General features: G+C 44.3%; 1 protein-coding gene across 1 annotated transcript; it reads right to left on the reverse strand.

Annotated features, from left to right (window-relative positions):
• Positions 1-5,846: 5,846 nt before the first annotated feature.
• On the reverse strand, positions 5,847-10,883 carry pi15a (peptidase inhibitor 15a). Its single transcript, XM_086102050.1, has 6 exons — positions 10,795-10,883; positions 10,410-10,709; positions 9,500-9,618; positions 8,606-8,738; positions 7,910-8,025; positions 5,847-7,159 (listed from the first exon to the last, which is right to left on the reverse strand). Exons 2-6 carry the CDS (start codon positions 10,668-10,670, stop codon positions 7,024-7,026), a joined length of 765 nt encoding a protein of 254 aa, XP_085958176.1. The 5' UTR covers positions 10,671-10,709; positions 10,795-10,883; the 3' UTR covers positions 5,847-7,023.
• Between the last annotated feature and the right edge of the window lie 9,020 nt (positions 10,884-19,903).

Genomic DNA, 19,903 nt, shown 5'->3' on the forward strand with positions numbered 1-19,903 from the left:
CCGAAGGCCCAACCTGTCGTCATCCTCCCCCCCCCCCTCCCGCCCGCTTCCATTCTCAAACACACAAGAGCGAAATCCTGCGACATAATGGAAACAGGCACATTTTGCCTTTTGTCATGTGGCACATGTGGAAACGGTAGCCAATCACGGGGCCTCAGCGTGTGTGCTGACTTTCCATGACATGAAACAGTCGAGTTTCTTGGAAAAATGTGGCCGCATAGTACGGCACTTGAGGACACTCCTCGTCTTCAGTGAATACACAAGCTCATTTTTCATCCCCAATATCTATGTCAATCTTTAATACCTGGTTGGTTGGCCTCAGCTATTTAACCTACTTCTGAAAATATGAGCCGGTACAAGTGCACTCTCTCCCCTTACACCTCAGCCGCCGAAAAAGCAACATTCAAGGTTTGCTCTGCACTCCCCAGAGGAAAGTGTGAAGAAACCAAAAACGCTCGTTCTCTTGCAGTGGAATTAGCACCGCGGCACATTTATTTTTGTATGTTTGCCCGCATAAGGATTCGCGCCACCCGACAATTCGGAATATGACAATGTTGCAAGCCATAGAAAAATCCAGAACCAGAGGCACAATCATGCGTCCCATCACTGTCGACCTCGGCATGTCTCACGAGACCTCAGTTCAGTTAGTATGAAAGGGCTTCTTTTTTTTTTGGCTCCTGTTTTTGTTTGGTTAAGCAATATGATGGAGGAGTGGTTAGCATGTCTGCCTCGCAGTTCTAATCTCAGCTCGCAGCTCTTGTGTGGGTTTTGAGTCTTCCACTCCTGCTTTGCATGGGTTTTCACCAGCTTCCTCCCACATTCCAAAATCATGCAAGGTTGGTTCACTGAAGACTCCAGCTTGTCCGTTTGTGTGAATCCGAGTGTGAATAGTTCGTCTCCAGGATCGGGGTGGAACTGCCTCTCACAGGTCAGATGGGATCAACTCCAGATCCTAATTGAGCCCCTAATTAGGTGCCATAGAAAAGTATTCCAAACAACAACACAAGAGGGAGCCACAGTCATTCTATGGCAAACCCATGTTTAAATACATTACCAGCATTTTCTTTTTGATAAATTAACCGCTTATCATAATCCTAAAAGTGAATCTGCTCACCTGACAACACCAAGAACACAAAAATTAGGTCGTGGCATAATGTCATATTTCTGGAATTCAACTCTCTCCTGTACGATGTAATTATCATTGGAACCACAGAGCAAAAATGTGATTAGGATTACGTTCAGTTGTGAGTATTGTTGCATGCTCTGTTTGCATGTGTTGCTACCCCATGTGTGATAAATGAGGAGTTGTCTGAAGGTTTTGGTATTGCCGTGATTTCCATCAGCCCATTCACAGGGTTTCAAATTACGATAAACGGGTGTTCAATGTACCCCAATTTTTTTTTGTTGGCCCGCCTTATCTGCTACAGCGCTCTGTAAATAATGCTTTGGGTTGGACTGAGGTCAGAGCTCTTTGAGATAGCATCGGGGTGATCTTAGAGGAAAGGACATCAAGGTCATCGAGCAGATGAGACTGTCAGCAGGGGGTGGCTATCTCAAATACACACAGCATGGCTTAGTTGCCTCTACCCCCTTGTGGTGAAAAGGTGTAAGTGCACAGTCCATGTCGCAGACTCAATGGAAAGGTCGCTTGAGAGTTTATTTTATTGCCCTGTGAGGACGTACACGCTTTGTTCTCACGAGAAAGACACTTCACTACACTTGTCGAACGACTAGTTTGTAGTACTAGTAGAACAAGTGTGTGTGTTTGCTAGAAAATGCCACAGAAGTCATGTTGCTCCGATAGAGAGCGCTGTTCGCCACAAAGTATGTCAAACTGCAGTGAACTCAATAAAAGCAAAGCATTTTTTAAATGCATAGACCTCAGATCACCACTAAGTGTCGGTGTTTTTCAAAACATCAGGTTGTGGGAATTACAGACCGCACTGTTCAAAAATACATATACACGTATTTTAGAATATTACTGCGAGGCTTAGGCATGAATTCAGTTTTTATTTATTAGTGATGCAAGTTTATATTTTTATTTTATAGAGTGTTAAAGGATTTTAATTCCTTTTAATGTATTTTAGTCAGCAATTTATTTTACTTTATTGTGGTCTTCTCTTTGTGTTTGGAGATAGCGGGGATGTTCCGAATGTTTGCATTATTTGTGCATCTGGTGCGTCTGATTAAATGCTTCTCATGCGAAGTTCAAATAGTTTAACAATATCTTTTGGTTGATAAATGGATTGGCTTCATTTTTGACAACGTAATACATTTCTATGACCATGTTGAATGTAAGTGTTTTCTTGAGTCAATCTCGTAAAACTGTTTTGAATAACGCTGCATTGCATCATGTAAAATGTGCACCTTTGTGAAACATCAAAGCTTCAAGAAACCTTTTGACCCAAATCAATAAATAAACGAGTGAAAGGGGCAAGCTTGTCTGATTAAGGCCTCGCTTTCCCAGCTCTGACGATGATGATGTTGGCCCACGTCTCGTCAAATGTCCCTGCTGGGCCCCGTACAGTAAAGAGGCTGGAAAGAGCCTCATCCAAGACAAAGAATACAAAGGGGAAACAGGGCGCGTGGGCCACCTTTGGTTCAGTTTGTGTTCCGAGACCCCAGGGGTCTGGTCCAGAATCTGCTCGTGAAGACTTGGTCTTCAAGCTGCTATATGGAGATATGCAGTAACAGTGCAGAGGATTTTAGAAATTCTGGAATGGCAATAATCACAGTAACTGCGATGTCATTCTATGGTAGACAACTGCCTGGCCACCACACAAACTGGATCTCATTCACTCACACACAATAAATGCGTGGAAAGGAAAATGTCACTTTTTCAAAGTATTTCCACTGGCGTCTCGATGACGATCAAAAATGATTTTGTTTCAGATTGTGTCATGTTTTTTGTGTCCCTTGTTCATGTCTTGTCAACTCACCAGCCCTGTTCCGTGGGTGCGTGTGTTTGTGTGTGTGTGTGTGTGTGTGTGTGTGTATCACTTGCATACACTTTCCTGAATGTTAGCGGCGATATGTCCTGACCAAACAAGGTCAATGGACAAAAATAGACACCTGAGACCCTGCAAGTGATTTGCGTACGTGAAAAACTTTAATTATTTTTACTCCCTATTTGAAGTCGGAGGAATCCATCTTAAAAGAAGCACCAGAAGCATCGGTGTAAAAACGTGTACCTACTGTAAGCTGTTCTGCCCCTGACAGATTTATGGTGGCAAAAATGCTTGGACCAACATTCAAGTGCTGACATGAGGCTCTGGGAAGCACATATGTCAGCACGGTCGCGTGAATGCACGCATATTGCTCAAGTGTGGGACATAAATGCAGTACTGTTGAACATGTGGCGTAGAAAACATGAGCTGCTTGGCGGAGGTTGGACAACGTCACTCACTTTTGTGCTGGCTGAGCATGTAAACAATTCAAGACGGGTCACAGCCACTGTGTCATATTGTGGCGACATGTTTGGCCTCGAGGTACAGTACTCCTAAATGCCTGACTTGGAATTTATGACTGATACCGTGAACATGTACTGATTTGACCTTTTGCCACACTCCTGCCGTTTTATCGGATATTGTTCAAAATCGGCATGATTCTTGCCTTGGTCATGCCGCGATGCCTGATAGATTGAAGCGGATTTTAAAACCCGACTGACTGAGATGTGACAGTGAGATTACCGATTGAACAGTTGGTCTGGATTCCTACTGGCTTAATTGTGACTTGTTGAGGGGCGACTATATACTTGGACTGATTTGACCTTTGGCTTCAGCTGTTTGGGCAATGTTGTGTTTGGTATTAAAAGTCAATAGACTTCCTGCATTGAGTGGCAAAATAATACCGCAAAGGAGTTTGAAATTGTGACGGAGAAAGAGGTGACAGTCAAAGAGTCAACATAGACTTGTTGGGGCTCTGTTTTAGTCAAAAGATATTAAGTGATTTTCGTTCTTACTTGAGTTCAGAACATCAGTGTTCCTGCTCATGATCAACCCGTTTGGATGGTCTCTGCAGCTTGAGCTTGTACAGCTGTCTAAAATGTCCGCTCTAAGTGCGCGGCAGGCTTGCCCATTGAATCCTGATTGCGCCTTTGAAAAAGCCATCAATCTTTTGTTTGGCTCCACACACTGAAGAGCTTTCCAACGCAAACTAGCCGATTCCTCGAAATCGCTAGTTTGCTTGATTCCAGGCATTGGCAAAGTGCAGGAAATGGATTGAATCCCTCATACGATGCAAAGCGCTTGCGTTAAACTGGATTACATTCCCACCTGCGCAGATGTCTTTTGAGCACCTGGGCTCGCACGTGTTTGGCTAATGAATAAAACATTTGGCCGAGTTGTTTGTTTGTTTGATAGTCTGCCGACATCAGGGCCAACGCTCAGGCTGACCCAGACACATACCTTGCAATCCCAAATGGGGAAGGAGGAGGAAAGAAAAAAAAAAAAAGCAGAAACATCTGCAAAAAACATTCAATCATCTTTGCATGTTGAAACGAGGCTCCTGCTATTTTTCTTGTCATTGTCTTCAGGTGTTCTGCAAATGATGAAACATTCAAGAAAATGATGTTTTTGTCTCGCTTTGTGTGCCTGGAGGTGACAGACATTCTCGCTCTTTGCGGCTTCTGACATTCCAGTCTGCTCCCCGCCTCGCTCCGCTTTGAGGTCAAAGCTTTCCCTGGACAAACTCAGACAAGAGGCTCCCCTGAAACCTGCCCGTGTTTCCTCTTTGCTTTTTTTCCCCCCTCACACGCAGGATGTTGGACTGTTTAGCCTTAATGTTGATACAGTTGGATCCTCTCAGGTCGAACATGATTCGTTCGGACGCCGGACGCTCTTTGAATTTCCCCGAAAATGAATTAATCCGTTCCAGACTCAAACTCTTCGTTGGTCTCATAAAACCTCGATGTACTATTGGTCCAAAAACGCATACTCCGTCCACACTTCATAACCTGTTACCTGTAGAGTGGCACCTTGAGATACAGGTTTACGAGTTTCCCCTTTAACTTGCGAGTGTACGCTTGAGATTCGAGCGCTACATGATGTTAGTCAGCTCAACTCACTTCGCAACAGGCAGCTGCTTGGCAGATAGAATTAGTGAGCCTTGCTTGAAAGAGGAGGCTCGAAGCTGTTTGTCGCCACTCCAAAGTTGACTCTCAATCTAAAAGAGAACGACAATGTGTATTGTAAGCAACTGCATATTAGACTGGGAGTCCGCTAGCTTAATGCTAATTATTGAGGGGAAAAAAAACCCATAGCGTGCTATTGAATGGCATGTATGTGTTGGGGTTGCGACCCTTTGCTCAATGGATATTTGAACACAAATAGTGGAGCAGCACATGTAGACAGATCATCTGAGAGATACATTCTTTATCCTCTGCAAAGAAATATGTGGCATAAAGGTTGTTTTATTTGAACAAATATGACCTAAAGTGGGGGAGCTCGGTAGGCTAGTGGTTAGCACGCCAATGTTTTGCTTGGCACCGTTTTGTTGTCAAGGAACTATGCTGAAATGAATTGAGGGTTTCGTTTCGACAAACAATGTTTTGCCGCCACCTCATGGCATCCATAGGTAGTTGTACACGAGTCGCCACTGTCCGTAGGCATGCATGTTAACATAGAATGGTCCATAGTTGTGAGTTGTTGTTTTTGTCTCCTTGTGCTCTGCAATTGCCTCATGACCAGCCCAGGGTGTACCAAGCCTCGAGCCTTTCAGGTATACGTTTTGCATGTTAATATCTGCTCGGTGAAAGTTATGAATTCATTTGATTGAATTGTAGCTAACTTGCAATGAATGCAATAACAGCTGTTTCCTATTCTATGGTTATCACCACACCTTAGAGACAATTTTTAAACCATTTTATTCACAATTTCAAAGCAAGAGAGCAGTTCATTGCATAAACAGCTTGTAGTCAGTGCGGAACATTTCCTGTTTTGTTGAAGTCGCTCGCAGCAATGCCCTCTGTTTTTGAGTTGATCACTGATGCAGCAAATGTGTTCTTTTCTTTACTTAACTGCATGCTGTGACTTGTTTCACTGTACAATCCTTTCATAAAACAATACAAGAAAAAAAGGAATACTATTTAAATATTTCTCAATACAAAAATGAATAACTTATACAATAATTGTAGTCTTAAGGATAATCAAGGTAAAATGATTATGTACATTTACATTAAAAAAAAGAACACAAAGTAAATGTTAAGTATTTTGGATATTTACAAACAATTAAGGTGCACTTGAGTGTTTTGCTCCAAAACTGCATCACAAAGATATCTCCGATATGTTGTGCTTCAAAAAAAAAACTGAAAAAATTAAACGAAAGGGTGAAACAGGCAGATTACAGCAGCGTTAAACTGCAGATGGAAGTCATGCACTGCGAGAACTATATGAGGTGTCGACCACAGCACCAGCATCACCAACACTTGTGTTGGCTTTTGGTTTGATCGTGGTGTTATTCAGTTAAACAATACAAAAAGAAAATGTACTGTACAGTTGAACTTTCTAAGTGCACTTTTGGCGATTCCTCACAGGCTAAAAATAGACATCCGAGAATGAAGCGTGTGTTGTTGCTATGCCGGCGTCCGTTTGAAGTTATATCCCAACATTCCGACAAAAGCAAGAGCACACAACATGGAGGTGTGATGCCCTAGTAGCACCATAGTGAGCAGACATGAGCAGCTATCGTGATGTCAGGGCCTTGATGGCTACATTGTCAATGGTAAAATGTACATAGCACCGCATGTGTATGTGTGTGTTTTAAGGACCCATTCTCCATATAAATAATTTTTTAAAAAATCAAATAGAGTCCAGGCAAGTATAAAAAAAAAAAAGTCTCGAAAAGTTACATTAATATACAGTTCACGTACACACCGTCAAAATGATCCGCTGCCTTCAAATGTGTCTTCGTGTCTTTAAATAAGCCGTATATACAAAACAGACTGGCCCATGCCGGTTGTGCAAATCGTTATGCCTTTCGATGCCAATAGTGTCTCTGTGGTAGTGGGGCTGGCCAGGGCCTGGTTTATTTGAACCAGTGCAAGTAGTTGGTCTTCAGAGCAGGGAAGCACATGTTGTTGCTGCACGAGCCGCCGTAGCTGGGGGGGCAGGCGGAGCAGGGGACCCCGACTTTGTAGGGAGCCTCTCCGATCCAGTTGCCCCTGCGAGACGCGACAGCCAGAAGTGTTATTAGACCTTGAAAGTGGGCAGGATGAAGACTAGGAAGAGCGATCTTTTACTTTCAAAAGCTCATCTATGGTGTAAATTGAAACAGATGATTTTTGCTATCCTAATAGTTCGTTTTTGTTTTTCTACCTATCTATCTATTTGCATATGCCATTTTGGGACAAATTGAGATCTTAAGTATGAAAGATTGAATGCATAAAAACATAAAACCATGATTTGTGTTCGTCGTGCGTAATCTCATGGCTACAAATCCACATGATCGCAGTTGATACATTTGTAGTGTGTCCAATAGACGACAGCCAAATGGCAGCTGCGGTGGAGGCAGTCTTAAGTGATGAATCGAGCTCTTACGTGATAAAAGCCAAGTCATGTCGACTCTCACAAGTCAAGAAAGTCGGTCATCCATGGGCAGAGTGCTTTGCATATATCTCAAACCAATGGGATGAAATGACCTTGCTCGTAAATCCAAATTGGCTTTAATTCTTGGAACGGCTCCCCTTTCCTTTTCTTTTTCTTCTCAAGCGCTTTAGTTGTACAGTACCTGTTTAAAGGCTTGTACTGTATTGAGTCTTATCTGAATCTCCCCCGCAACATGGGTGGCATTTCACAGCTTGGCACGAAGCGGCACGAGCGGGCGACGGGATTAGAGCTGCCGTCGCCCAGCCGTCGTCAGGTGAACTGGTTCATTGGTAAAAGTGGCATGTCGCAACCCGTGAGCTACTTACTTCGGCGAGTAGTTGCAGACTAAATATGTCGCCCGTTTCCACACAGATCCCCAAACGTTCATATTGTGGCAGGTGTGAACGGCACAGCCCACTTTGTTGGAGGTGGCCCACACCATCTGCAAAAACCAAAAAAAAAAAAGATAAAACAGTTGTCATTGAAGGCAATTTTATGCATTATGCCAAGGAATAATGTGAAAGTGAGGGCAAGAAATTCATTTTCAAAGCGCATAGCCGTGTCGAATGTAAAAGTAGCGCGTTGATGCCACCTATAGGGAATTATAAAACATTTTAGGTGGGCATCAATTACTTCTGGATTTCATCAGCAGTCAGCAGTCACGAACGCTGTTTTGGAGAACCTCTGACAATGGCCAAAATGACTGTTCAGTCCAAAAGAGCAAACCTTTAGGTCTTTTATGGTATCAGTTGTCAAGTCTTTTTTGTGGGTCTCTTCGTAGTAGACATGTCGACAAAATAGCGGCAAGCCATATGTTCAGGGTCACGGCCGCAACCATTCCAAGTATACAGTTTCATCAGAATGAACGCATCGGCAAAATTTGATGGCTTTTTTTTTTAATGCAGAAGTACTCAAAATTGCACTTCATTTGGACTAAGAATAAGATGCTGCATTAGGCCGAAGAAACGAAGCAATTTCAAGAGGGTTTTTGCTCACTCTGGCCCTCGCGATAGCTTGCCTACCTGTGTATAATGGGTGCACATGGGGCCGTAGCATCTGAGGGGGCATCGGGGGTTGCAGTCACGGGGGTAAGGAAAGGAATAATCTTTGACCTCGTCGTACCACGGCTTCACAAGCTGAAGGATTGAACGATACCTGGGAAGAGAAGCCCCACCGCTACTTCAATTGGTTGCGCAGATAGTCAGCTCTGTTCATACCCACAAGGGCGCAAACTGCCAGTATCTTAAATTGCGTGCACCGGCGAAGAAGCCAAAAGTCGTCTCGCTCGTCCATGCAGATTTACGCCACGCGCCAGACTTGCACTGAGCACGAATGTAGAGCCCAAAGTGTTTTGCAAATGAAACATTCCGATAGAAGTAGATAAATGGGTCATTTGCCTTTATTTTAGCTCCTGCCAACCTATAAGCCAAAAACATTTGCAGGATATATCATAAATCTGATTATTATTTATTTTAATATAGAATAATGCATTGCTTGTGTTTGCAAGTGCAAACACAAGCAAAGTGCAAAGTGCAAAAGTGCAAAGTGAAAACAGTCACACTTGGTATGACTTGTGCTCCCCTGAGTCTCATAGTGTTGCTCAAAAAAAAAAAAAAATGCATTGGTGAACGATGGTCCACATGGAAAGTCAAGAGCGACCGAAGGGACGCTTCTTTGTCCTCATGGGTCAAGCCTGAAAGCATAGTTTCTGTTTATTTGAGGGGGCACACGAGCATTCCTTGAGCAGTCACCAGGTCACCGTTCAAGGGGAAGAAAAAGGAAGGCAGAGGGGGGGGGGGGGGGGGGTACAAGGCAATGACCGTGACTGCAAAGCAGCATCATGCCTGCTGAGAGTGCTGCAGCAGATGTTGCCCATGGGTGTCTGGGGGGGTGTTAGAGGTTCGCAGTTCACCTACCGTCCTGTCCTGACGGAGAGGTTCTGACCCAGAAACCTGAGGAGGTGAGATGGGCCATGCTCCCACATGCAGGCGTGGGCCCAGCTCTCAGCTGACTTGGCCAGTGTATCATCCCACACCTAGACACACACACACACACACACACACACGCATGGAAACCATTACACAAGTCATGTAAAATATAAACACAAGATCCACTCCATTTAAGTCACATTTCACACTCAGATGTGAGCTACGGCATCCATCAAAACAGTTACATAAGAGAAGTGAGCGGACAGGCAGCCGTCACGCAACTCTTTGATCTATAAGACCTTTTCTTCTTCCCAGTGCTGAAGGCAAATTGGACAGTTTCCAATTGCGGAGGCAAACACTGGCGTGTACACGTGGAGCATCCAAAGATGACTGAACTCTACAAAAGCTTTCTAATGAATATGAGCCCAAAACAGAAGCGGCACTTTTCAGAGTAAGAAACCATATTTGGTCATTTGAGCCACAATGAACAGCACGTGCATTCATGAAAGAGAACCCCCTTCCATCCCTCCATTTTCACTTTAGGTTGAAACCATTATTATTGCATTATTGTTGTTGAGGTCATGATAACAAAATATAGAGAAAAATGGCCTTATATATTTTTTCAACATTTTCAATGAAATATGACATTGAATAAATAGTTGCGCTAAGATGATTTCCTGGCATCACTATGAACACCGGTTGCTATAACGTCATAACAAGTCATTTGACTTTTGCTCGAAATCGCTGTTAGGCATCCTTAGTGCGACGACGCTCCACTAGGATACACGACCCCTGCTTCCTTTTGGAAATGATTGCATAGGTGGTCCAAACTGCTGGCCAGAGGAAAAGCGACAAAGACTTATACAGTGCATTGACGTTGTGTAAGATTCAGACTCACCATGTATTCCATGTTGGACGCCGGGGGAAACACCTTGCCCCTCACTTTGTTGTGGTAATCAAGAATAGCCACCATGTCGGTCTGACTAATGTAGCGCTTCCTCCTGCTTTTCGAAGAAGAGCCGCCGTCCGTCCCGGCGTCCGCGCTGCTCGAATTGGCCGCGCGCAGGGCGGAGGAGGGCGCGACGGTGACGGTGACTGCCAGTGCACTTGTTGCGCAATGCGCGCACAAAAAGATGAGCGCAAGTAAGTGAGGCTGCATGTTTTTGCCGGCTCGCTGTCCTTCGCGTCGTGGTCGGACCTGCAATGGAAGGGAATGGATTTCTTGACTCAGCGCAGGATAGCAGTCAATTGCATTTTAATTGGACAAGAAATTCCTGGCTAACCTTTCTTGTGCGGCGCTACCAAATGAGAGATGGGAGAAAGGAAGGGCTCAAGTTTTCCTCCGCTCGCAGTTTCTGCAGCTTTGCAAACTATAAGAAGTCCTCCGGTGTAGTTGGTCTCTGCGGGTTTATATAGTCTTACCAGTGGACGATGCAGGAAGTGCACTCGGACGTAGAGGACCACCCTCTCCCCCTCCCCCCTGCATGGTCATCTGCAATACAGCATCATTTGTAAACTCTGTGTGTGTGTGTGGGGGGGGGGGGGGGGTGTTTGTAATTTAACCCTCCTGTTGTGCACGTGTCTTTCTAACAAGGTGCATGGGCCAACGTGATTACATTAAAGCATCAAACAATGCACATTCTTTTTTTGGGGGGGGGGGGGGGGGTGTTCATTTCAAGTGTAACTTGCAACAGAGAAGGTCTGCTTTAGTTTAAGGATAATGGGAAATAATCATTATCATTATATATATATATATAAATATATTTGTAAATATCTATAGAAATAGGTACACACAGATGTATCCAATTATTTGTAAATAGGTAAATACACTCTAAGGAAACCAAAATACTACAAACAGCACTGCAAACCACAACGGTGGTAACAGAAAAATAAAGATTTGCCTCCGTGCACACAATGACATTTGTTTGCTTATCCACACTATTTGAAGTGTGAGTAAAAAGTGAGGCGGATCGCTTTTTTATACAGTTCTCATGTGTTGTGACTCTCCAAAGATGCACGGATGAGCTGTATTGGTGACTTTTCAAGAGCGTTTCGTAGATTACACTTGTTCGCCGTGCGGCTGAAGCTGTGTGGTTTTCCAGGGCAAGATGCCGAGAGCAAGGGGGGAAAGAAATAACACTTCTGTCGGTCATCATTTTCATTGGCAGCTGCTGAAGGCATTAAAGCAAGTGACGCAGGAAGAAATTTCCTGCTCCCCCCTCTTCTCCTCTCCCTCCTCTCCCTCTCCCATTTTTTTTTTTGCTCCGCCTCTGCTCTCTTTCCCTCCATAATTTTGTTGGAAGTGCTGAACATTTCAGGCGCAGAACTGTCACGCCATACAGGTATATGCTTCAGTTTCCGCTTGCCACCGTTGGACTTAGTTAGCATCGCCGCGAGGTCACATTGGGCACATATTGTCAATTCTCATTGTCGTACTACTCTTCATCACGGGTGAGCTTTTGGTCGCCATCCAATTACGGGGCACTTTAAAAGCAAGAAAAAAAAGAGTTCATATTCACAGCTTTGGGCCATTGATGTTGAAGACGAGACGAATGGTTATTTCTATACAAGCACCCCGATTGATTTTTGAATGACATCCGATCCAAGACGCTGGAACATAAGTGGGTTCAAAAGTCACATGCTTCTCTCTGGGTCAGCAGAATTATGAAAACACCCCCCAGTATGATGCACGCAGCGCAATTCGACGCTACCACAAACTGCACAGGAAACTATGAGTGAACTGCTACATCGAGACTTCGCTTGACTTGACTTAGCAACAAAGCGCGCTTTTTGGGAGTCTCTCTGTGTTGTGGTCACATTGCACGATTACATCTGCAAAGTATTTGGAGTAATGCTCACACATGTTATCAATATTTTCATCCACTGACCATCATGTAACCTCTATTACAGGCCAACTAATTCGATTATTGGCTGGGGACGAAACACATGAATTGCAATTCAAGATCCACTCTTCTTTTCGCCCACTCTTAAGTATACAAGCGCACACACGTTTTCACGTGCCGCCTCTTCAAGGCCCCAGATGATGCTCCCTCCCTTTCCAATTGCCGGCCCACGCATCAAGTGAACCCAGTGACTTTGTTGCAAGCCGTATTATCGAAAGATCATCCCAGTAATTAGGGGGTTGTTCAGGGCATATGCCGCTCTGTTTTGAAAAGCCCTTTTTTTTCCCATTTGGAACATTTAAACGACAATTAATCGTCCCGTGCATCCGCTCTCCCCTTTCTGGAGGCCTCTCAAAGTCCAACGTGAACCGAATGAGGTCCAAGCAAGAAAGAAGTAGAAAAGCTTAACAAGTGATGTAAATCCCACTAACACCCGTGGGAGGAAAAATAGGACTCAGGTTTGACAATTCAATTCAAGTAACTCCATTTCATGGCTCTGCTATTCCAACAGCACTCAAAGTGCGCACATTTGGCTAAAGCGTGCCCTCCACCCACCCACAGTTATTGCTACTTTGCTGGCAGCAGTGGCAGCAGCAAATGGGAAAGCCATGTGGACGAAAAATACAACAAATGTGATTCGCCATTACTGTATTTGAATGTACTTTTATGATCCTTTAAGACGCGGTGGATTGTCTTTGCCCTGTGTGCAAAGCTAAAAATAATGCACCGTTTCCTCATTCATTCACGGTAGCCCTTAGATGAATACTAATTTCCACAGGGCGTGCATGCAGAAAAAAAAAAAGATTCATTTTGGAGAGGTCGTTGGGTTGGATGCCTCGAGGCAGTTTGTGATTTCACGAGTTGATTTTTGTTGGCGATGGGGCAAAAGTAATTGGTGACATGTCATGAGTGGTTTCCATTGGTGGGAAGCCCAGTTTCTTCATTTCAAGCCACCTTCCACATAAAGCTGCTGAATAATGCGTCTGTCCCACGCCGCATCACACAAAATCTTTTGTTGGCTCTGCTCAGGCTTTGTTGACTGGAGAGTTTCAACTTGGTTAAAGCAAGTTGAGGAGTGTGTCTTTGCTCCATGTTTTCCCATGGTGTCCGCAATGCCAGTTGGTAAACAGAACCGTGCTTACAGCTGAACCGACACCCTGCATAACCCGAACCGCATAACCTTGTTTTTACTCAATCGCACTGGACTCCGTGAACAAGAAGGTAGCGAACGGTCTGGATGTCGTTGGGCTGATTTTTGTTGGAAATTTACAGTGGCTTTGGATCCAGGTAGAAAACGAGGCAAAGATGAAACCGTCAAGCGCTGGATGTTTAGGATCCTCAGTTTGAAACAGACTTGTGTTCCTAGCGTGCTAATCTATCAGCAACCTATGCTGTGTAAAGTCATTTCGTAATTATAGTCAATGTTAGTCTGACATTTATGGGCTCATAATATAGAACATTCAAATAAAAGAATATTGCAGTCACCTTCTTTTGCCAAACGATGACTTACTCCCTGCACCAACCAGTTCAAACTGAGAACCTCTTGGAATGATTGGTGCATATTTCGTCATAATTTATAGTCCGCGGAAGACCATCAAAACTGGAAACAAATCACTGTTCACATGGGGCTGCAAAAATGATTGAGAACGCCGTAATACGTACGTCAGGCCCGGAGTTGACGACGCCAGATCGTTAAGCAAACATTACACCAACGCACGTCAAGGGCTTGTCCTCAAAGCCACTTCCCCGAAACAAATTTTTAGCAGCGCTGTGATGCTTGGTGATCGTTTTGGTTGTGACATCCGCGTGTGCGGCTTCGACCGAACTTTGCCTGAAAGACGTTCATTTTACAAACCGAGTTGAAGGCTACTGCTGTAAATGTGTTGAAATGAAGTAAGCAAGAGTGTAACAATGCTATCCCTTGTGTGATTGTACTCGGGCTTTCTGGCAGGTAGCTCCTTGATTGGGCCCTAAGAGGCTCAATGAAGATAAGCCCACCTAACAATTTGCATGTTGTCCAACGGTGAACGGTGCAGTTCTCCAGATGTCACTACTGCACTCTGGACACATTTTCTGCAAGTCGGAGACGTCCTCCGTGATTCCGGCGCCGCACCGTGCAAAAGCTCCTTCTAAGTGCCAACTAAGCTAGGATCAAATCTTCTTACGCCCACTTAGGCAACAATGACTCAAGCTTTTCTTTCACCTTGGGATAATGTGCACACTTGAAGGCGTAATGGTGAAAACTTGAGTCGTCCCGACTGCAGAGTTACTGCTTTTGCAGATTTTCAACCTTTTGCAAGACAGATTTGTGGCATTTCATGGAGGCACAAGAAAGAAAATCCAATGTGGACCCAGCATTCCCCAGTTTTTCACTCAAACACCAAGGCAAGATTTTATTGCACTCAAATTGTAAGGCGGTCTCAGTTTCAATCCAGACGATAAATGAATAGCAATAAACTGTCATCCGTGCATTGTTGCTTTTCTACAGCACTTATGCCGTGATTGACTATTTTAATGATTAAAAAAGGTAATTGACTAAGACAAAAACGATTCAACCAGGAGCATGTCGCTAGCCTCTTTGTCTTATCTGGCTAAGCTTGCTTGCGTTTGGGAACAACCTTAAGTCCTTCCCTTCAGTGTCTCCGGGTAACACCTGTCACTTGTGCAGGTTTCCCCCAAGCGCATTGCTTACCTGTCATGCTTTCCTAAAAGAGCAGAAGCGACATGTTAAACTTTGACAATTACAACGCATATCCTTGAATTCAATGAAGCGCTGCCGGAAAAGGCTCAAAAGGTAAATGATGCTTGGAAAATGAGCCCTCGTACGAACTGCTGTAGAAGCATTGAGAAAAGGCCATGATGGGCGTTTAGGTTTTGGCATCACGCTCCTGGGTCCCAGGTGATAGTTTTTGGTACCAGCCGTCATGAAGGTACGCCATAAAACATCTCGTCTCTAACTTTAGCTTCCCTTTAGCTTTTTTTTTAATGTTTGTCTGTCTCACTCACAGCTGACATCTGGACCCTGAGAAATGTCTGTGTTTGACCACAAGCCTGCCCCAGTACAATCTTACAAGGCCTGAGCATCAAAGATGGCTGTAAATGTCTTATAGATGGGTGAGAATATGTGTGTGTGGGGGGGGGGGGGCAAGGAATGTAACATGTCAAAAATAGATACACTGCCGAAGCGACATATTTCTGAGGATCCCCTCATACGCCCTCCCCATCTCCACACACACATACACAAATAAACACGCACTCCGCCCCATGTTGCAATCCCTCAGGTTTTTCTCACACTCTAAAGAATCGTGCATGCAGCATCTTTTTTGAATGACAATATATTTTTTAAAAAGTTTGTTTTGACATCATCGATTTTGTTCCATTTTTACAACTGCTACGTGAACCGCACGTGTCAATTGGATTGTACCGTAGTCTATGACTGACATATGCGCTTAACAGTTCATAACTAAAGTAAATATTTTGATGATCAGAAACAAAGCAACGGGGGGAGGCAACTCAGGCAATTTCTTAGGGCTTCAAACTGAGGGGGCCCCAAGAGATGGCAGACATTGGCCCATACAGTATCAATGATGAAACAGTGGTACTGCAAAGTATTTTCGTGCCCAATGTGGCACGAGGCGTGGCGTAAATCCGTGCAGGGGCGGGCTAGACTAAGTTTTGGTATTCTTGCAGACGCGTGCAAACTGGTGAAGTGTGACATATTTCAAAATAAGCATTTTGCGCCGTTGTGGGTGTGAACACAGCCGAACAAAAAGTGCGCTGATTGTGCTGTTTTTTTTTCTTTGTTTGTATTTAGTTCCCTTGTTTCTTTTAGTCTTTGTCAGTTCATTGTTGTTTTTGCGAGTCACGTTAATCTGGTGGTATTATGTTTCCTTTTCTGGTGATAACCTCTATGCCGTACATAACCTCAAAACCTCATATGTTAGTAAACAGTGAACCGAGGACCCCCAAATGCCTGAACTTTTTGTTTTCAGTTTAGAGTTAATGCCAATGAGCAGTCATCACTTTTCCCTTCATCTGGGCTGCGTTTGCTCTGACATCAGTGGGCCTATTTTTCTTGGACACGTTTTATCAGGACCATTCAGGCCTTATTGGGCTCTGCGTTGTCTAAAAATGACGGATTTAAAGTTACGATGAAGAAGAAGTCCCAGTGGATTGCTGCGAGTTACATTTTGGCACCGTGTCTGCGTCATTCCCGCCAGTGGATTTTGTGTTTCCCAGCTTCTCCAAACTTTTGTCAGATATGACCGGCCAGAGACTCCGATTTTATTCAATAGCAATCAATTAGTTGGCCGAAACCGACGTGCTACGGTCAGCGTCGATGGTTTTACATAGATCACCCGAAGCATAGTGTAACCATGAACAAAGGGAGGGGGGTTATGAGTAAAGAGGCCATGTTTTATTGGTAAAGTTGCTTCGTCGGTTGGCCCCTCTGAGCCCTTCACCCACTGGTCTTCCGCACACTTGTTTTTTTCCTCAAAACAAGGCGAGTTCACAAGTTATGCCGTGCGCCCCCTTTTTAGTGGCTTTGAAACCCACTGCAGCCGGTGGCATCGCTTGGAAGAATTTACTAGCAAGGTTCTTCTGGTTCAGTGCAAACATACGAAGTTTATGGAGCAAATAAGGAAGAGGCCATGTTCCATCCTGAGGTGTGATTCCGCTATCACGCAAGGAAGGACATTTCAAACGAAAGTACTGCAAGAGGATATTCATGCAAGAAAAAAAAATAATAATTTTAAAAATATTTTTATAACCGTTGACAGATTTCTCTTCATCATTAACCTACAATTGTTTATAGATGGACCAGAGCGGACAAAAGAACCTTGGGCACTGAGCCACATGCTGCGTCATCATTTCTGAAGACATTATCAGATGACATGGGTCCACCTGCTCTGGTCAAAAAAAAAAAAAATAAATCCATTGCAATGATGTTTACAGAGAGTCCAGTTCTTCAGTATGCCATTGCCATGTGCTTCATTTCATTCCAAAATGTCACTACTGGGTCGTAATTTGACAAGCCTCTGTCTAGCTGACGTCTCCATTTCATCTTATTGCCAACCTATATTTGCCCGAGAATTGAGATTTCAGCTGTAGACACGTCTGGGATCCTCATCCGCGAACAAATGAACTTTGGATAATGAACAGACATACGGCTGTGAAATTGAAACCCAAAAAGGTGAGGGGGAAAAACAGTGCATTGAAGGCACTTGTGGCCATATCTTGCATCCGCAGAAGGCGGCTGTTTTCAAGCTCTCACACGCCAAATTCAAGCTACCTGTTCAGCTGCGAATCCTGGGGAAAAAAAAAAAAAAACGACCAAAAGTAGTGATGATCTCTTTTCCCAAAACCGTTGCTGCTTGTTGCGACAGAACTCGGTTGTGAGCAACCAGGAAATTTGTCTGAGTCTTACTGGACTCGAGGCCAAAACAAACGCTACCAGCTGCTGCCTTCGACTCAGTCTCGCGGGATGGCGAGCGCACACGTATCGCATCATTCTTAAGCCGATGCGCATTTCCCGCGCTCGTTTCCTTCTGTGTAAGAAAAAGTCCGACGGAAACATAGCGGCACATGGTTACAATTAGCACCAGGTGTTTTCTTGTCTTACTGTCGGTTTTGGTGACCTCGAAGCAGATGCGAGACCACGGGGCCACAAGAGGAAAGGGATCAACTGAAACAAAATTCTGACATCCTACAATTTTCTTGGAACCATCTGATTTATTTTCACTTTTTTTTCAACCAGGTATGACGCTCATAACAGTCGATAAAATGCCTTGCGCGTTGCTCTCCCTACTGTGACATACTTCATATTGACTGCCTTGCAAAAAAAAAAAAGTTTCAGCCGGCTCAGATTTATTTCGCTTTTCATGCACAATGGAAAAACAGCCCAACCTCTAAAGTTAGATGCCCCAAAACCTGTACAGGTCTAATCAACGGTAAAAGACTGTCATCAGGCATGTGCGTAGATGTTTTTCGGGGGCAGGTGCTCAAGACCCAAAAAAGTGCTCGGACATCACTGTAATGATAACCATCGCACCAGAAGGTCAACTTACTGACGATATCTACTCGTATTTGAGCTCTTTCAAAGGGTGATTCGGGCGAAGCTGTGTGCCATCACTGCGTTTTTCTTTGATGTGGTGTTTCACTTGGCTTGCGCTGCTGGTTTCATCTTTTGTTTTGTTGTCCTACGTGACGTTCCCCATGTAAGCCCTCCAATTAGCCAAGATGACGCAGTCTCTTTTCTTACTGGTTCCAGTTTTCCCCTTGAGTTTAGCAACAACAAGGAAAATGCAAACATCTCCGATGTCTTTGGACCTTGAACGTTGGCCCGCTAATATTTTTTAACCATCCATCTTCTATCGTACTTGTCCTCAGTGATTTTGGTCAAGAGGTAGAGTCGGCAGCGGACTGATCACCAGCCAACGGAAGGGTGGATTCTTAACCGATGAACACAGTTCTCCACACAATGACCTCTGTGGCGAATTTGTTAGCAGAGCTGCCGACTGTTACGAATTGACCGCTGTTTGTTAGGGAAATCACTGAACACGACCTCATGAAGGCCCTAATCCTGGTTGTTTCGGATATTTTCAAAACTCCCGGTTCACGTCATTGTGCAAACGGGTTGAAACCGTGCAAGGAGAGTTCAGAGATGCTTGTGACGCACGTTTGGCAGTACGCCAGCTGCAGTCGCAGCAACATTCCGGTAGGCTCCGGGGACGTGGTCACGCATTCGCAGTGGAAGCGAGCAGACACGTTTGAAATGGAATGATTTGAGGCCGAATACAGTCGATTCATATTAGCGGCAGTCTTTGGTGATGTATGTGAGGAGGAATCTGACAATAATTCCCTGAAAAGCAATTGTCACCATCGCAAAGACGCTTGATCGAAGTTTGCTTTGTGTTTTATGAGAAAAACATGATTTTGAGTTTGTGTCAAATGCTATGAGGACACACGATGAATAAATGAGTGCAATAATTGTTCATTGGGACTGTCAGGGAAGCTTCACAATGGCAAGGTTCAAGGTTCGAATCTCGGATCACAATAGCGTTCTATTGTAGTCGTCGTATCCATAAATCAATCATTTACTACGGTACTCATTTCCAAGGGCCAAGTTGACACTCGGTGCCAAATGCTACACGCATTAACGCCGATCTCTCAAACGCGCTGCAAAGTTTGGACGGACACCAAAGTGTATAGACACAACTCCAATGAACATAAATATCTCCACTTCGCATTCAGCCGCATCCAAGTGGCATCTAAGTGGGAATCCAAGAGTTAGCGCGTTCTCTTTTAGCTGCAGATTCACCTCACTTCCATTCCAACTGGTCACGATCAGGGCTGAAGAAGTGTTGTTTCACTCTTTTTGCACTGTCCTGTGAGGTTTTGCATAAAATGGGGTCCACGCGTACCAATTTCAGGGTTAACTTCACCCGAGACCCCACAATGATTGCACAAGGTGTTTCTGAAAAGCTGG

This window comes from Hippocampus guttulatus, chromosome 21 (genome assembly GCF_054856545.1).
Source record: "Hippocampus guttulatus isolate MCC_2025c chromosome 21, RoL_Hgut_1.0, whole genome shotgun sequence".
Classification (NCBI taxonomy): Eukaryota; Metazoa; Chordata; class Actinopteri; order Syngnathiformes; family Syngnathidae; genus Hippocampus; species Hippocampus guttulatus.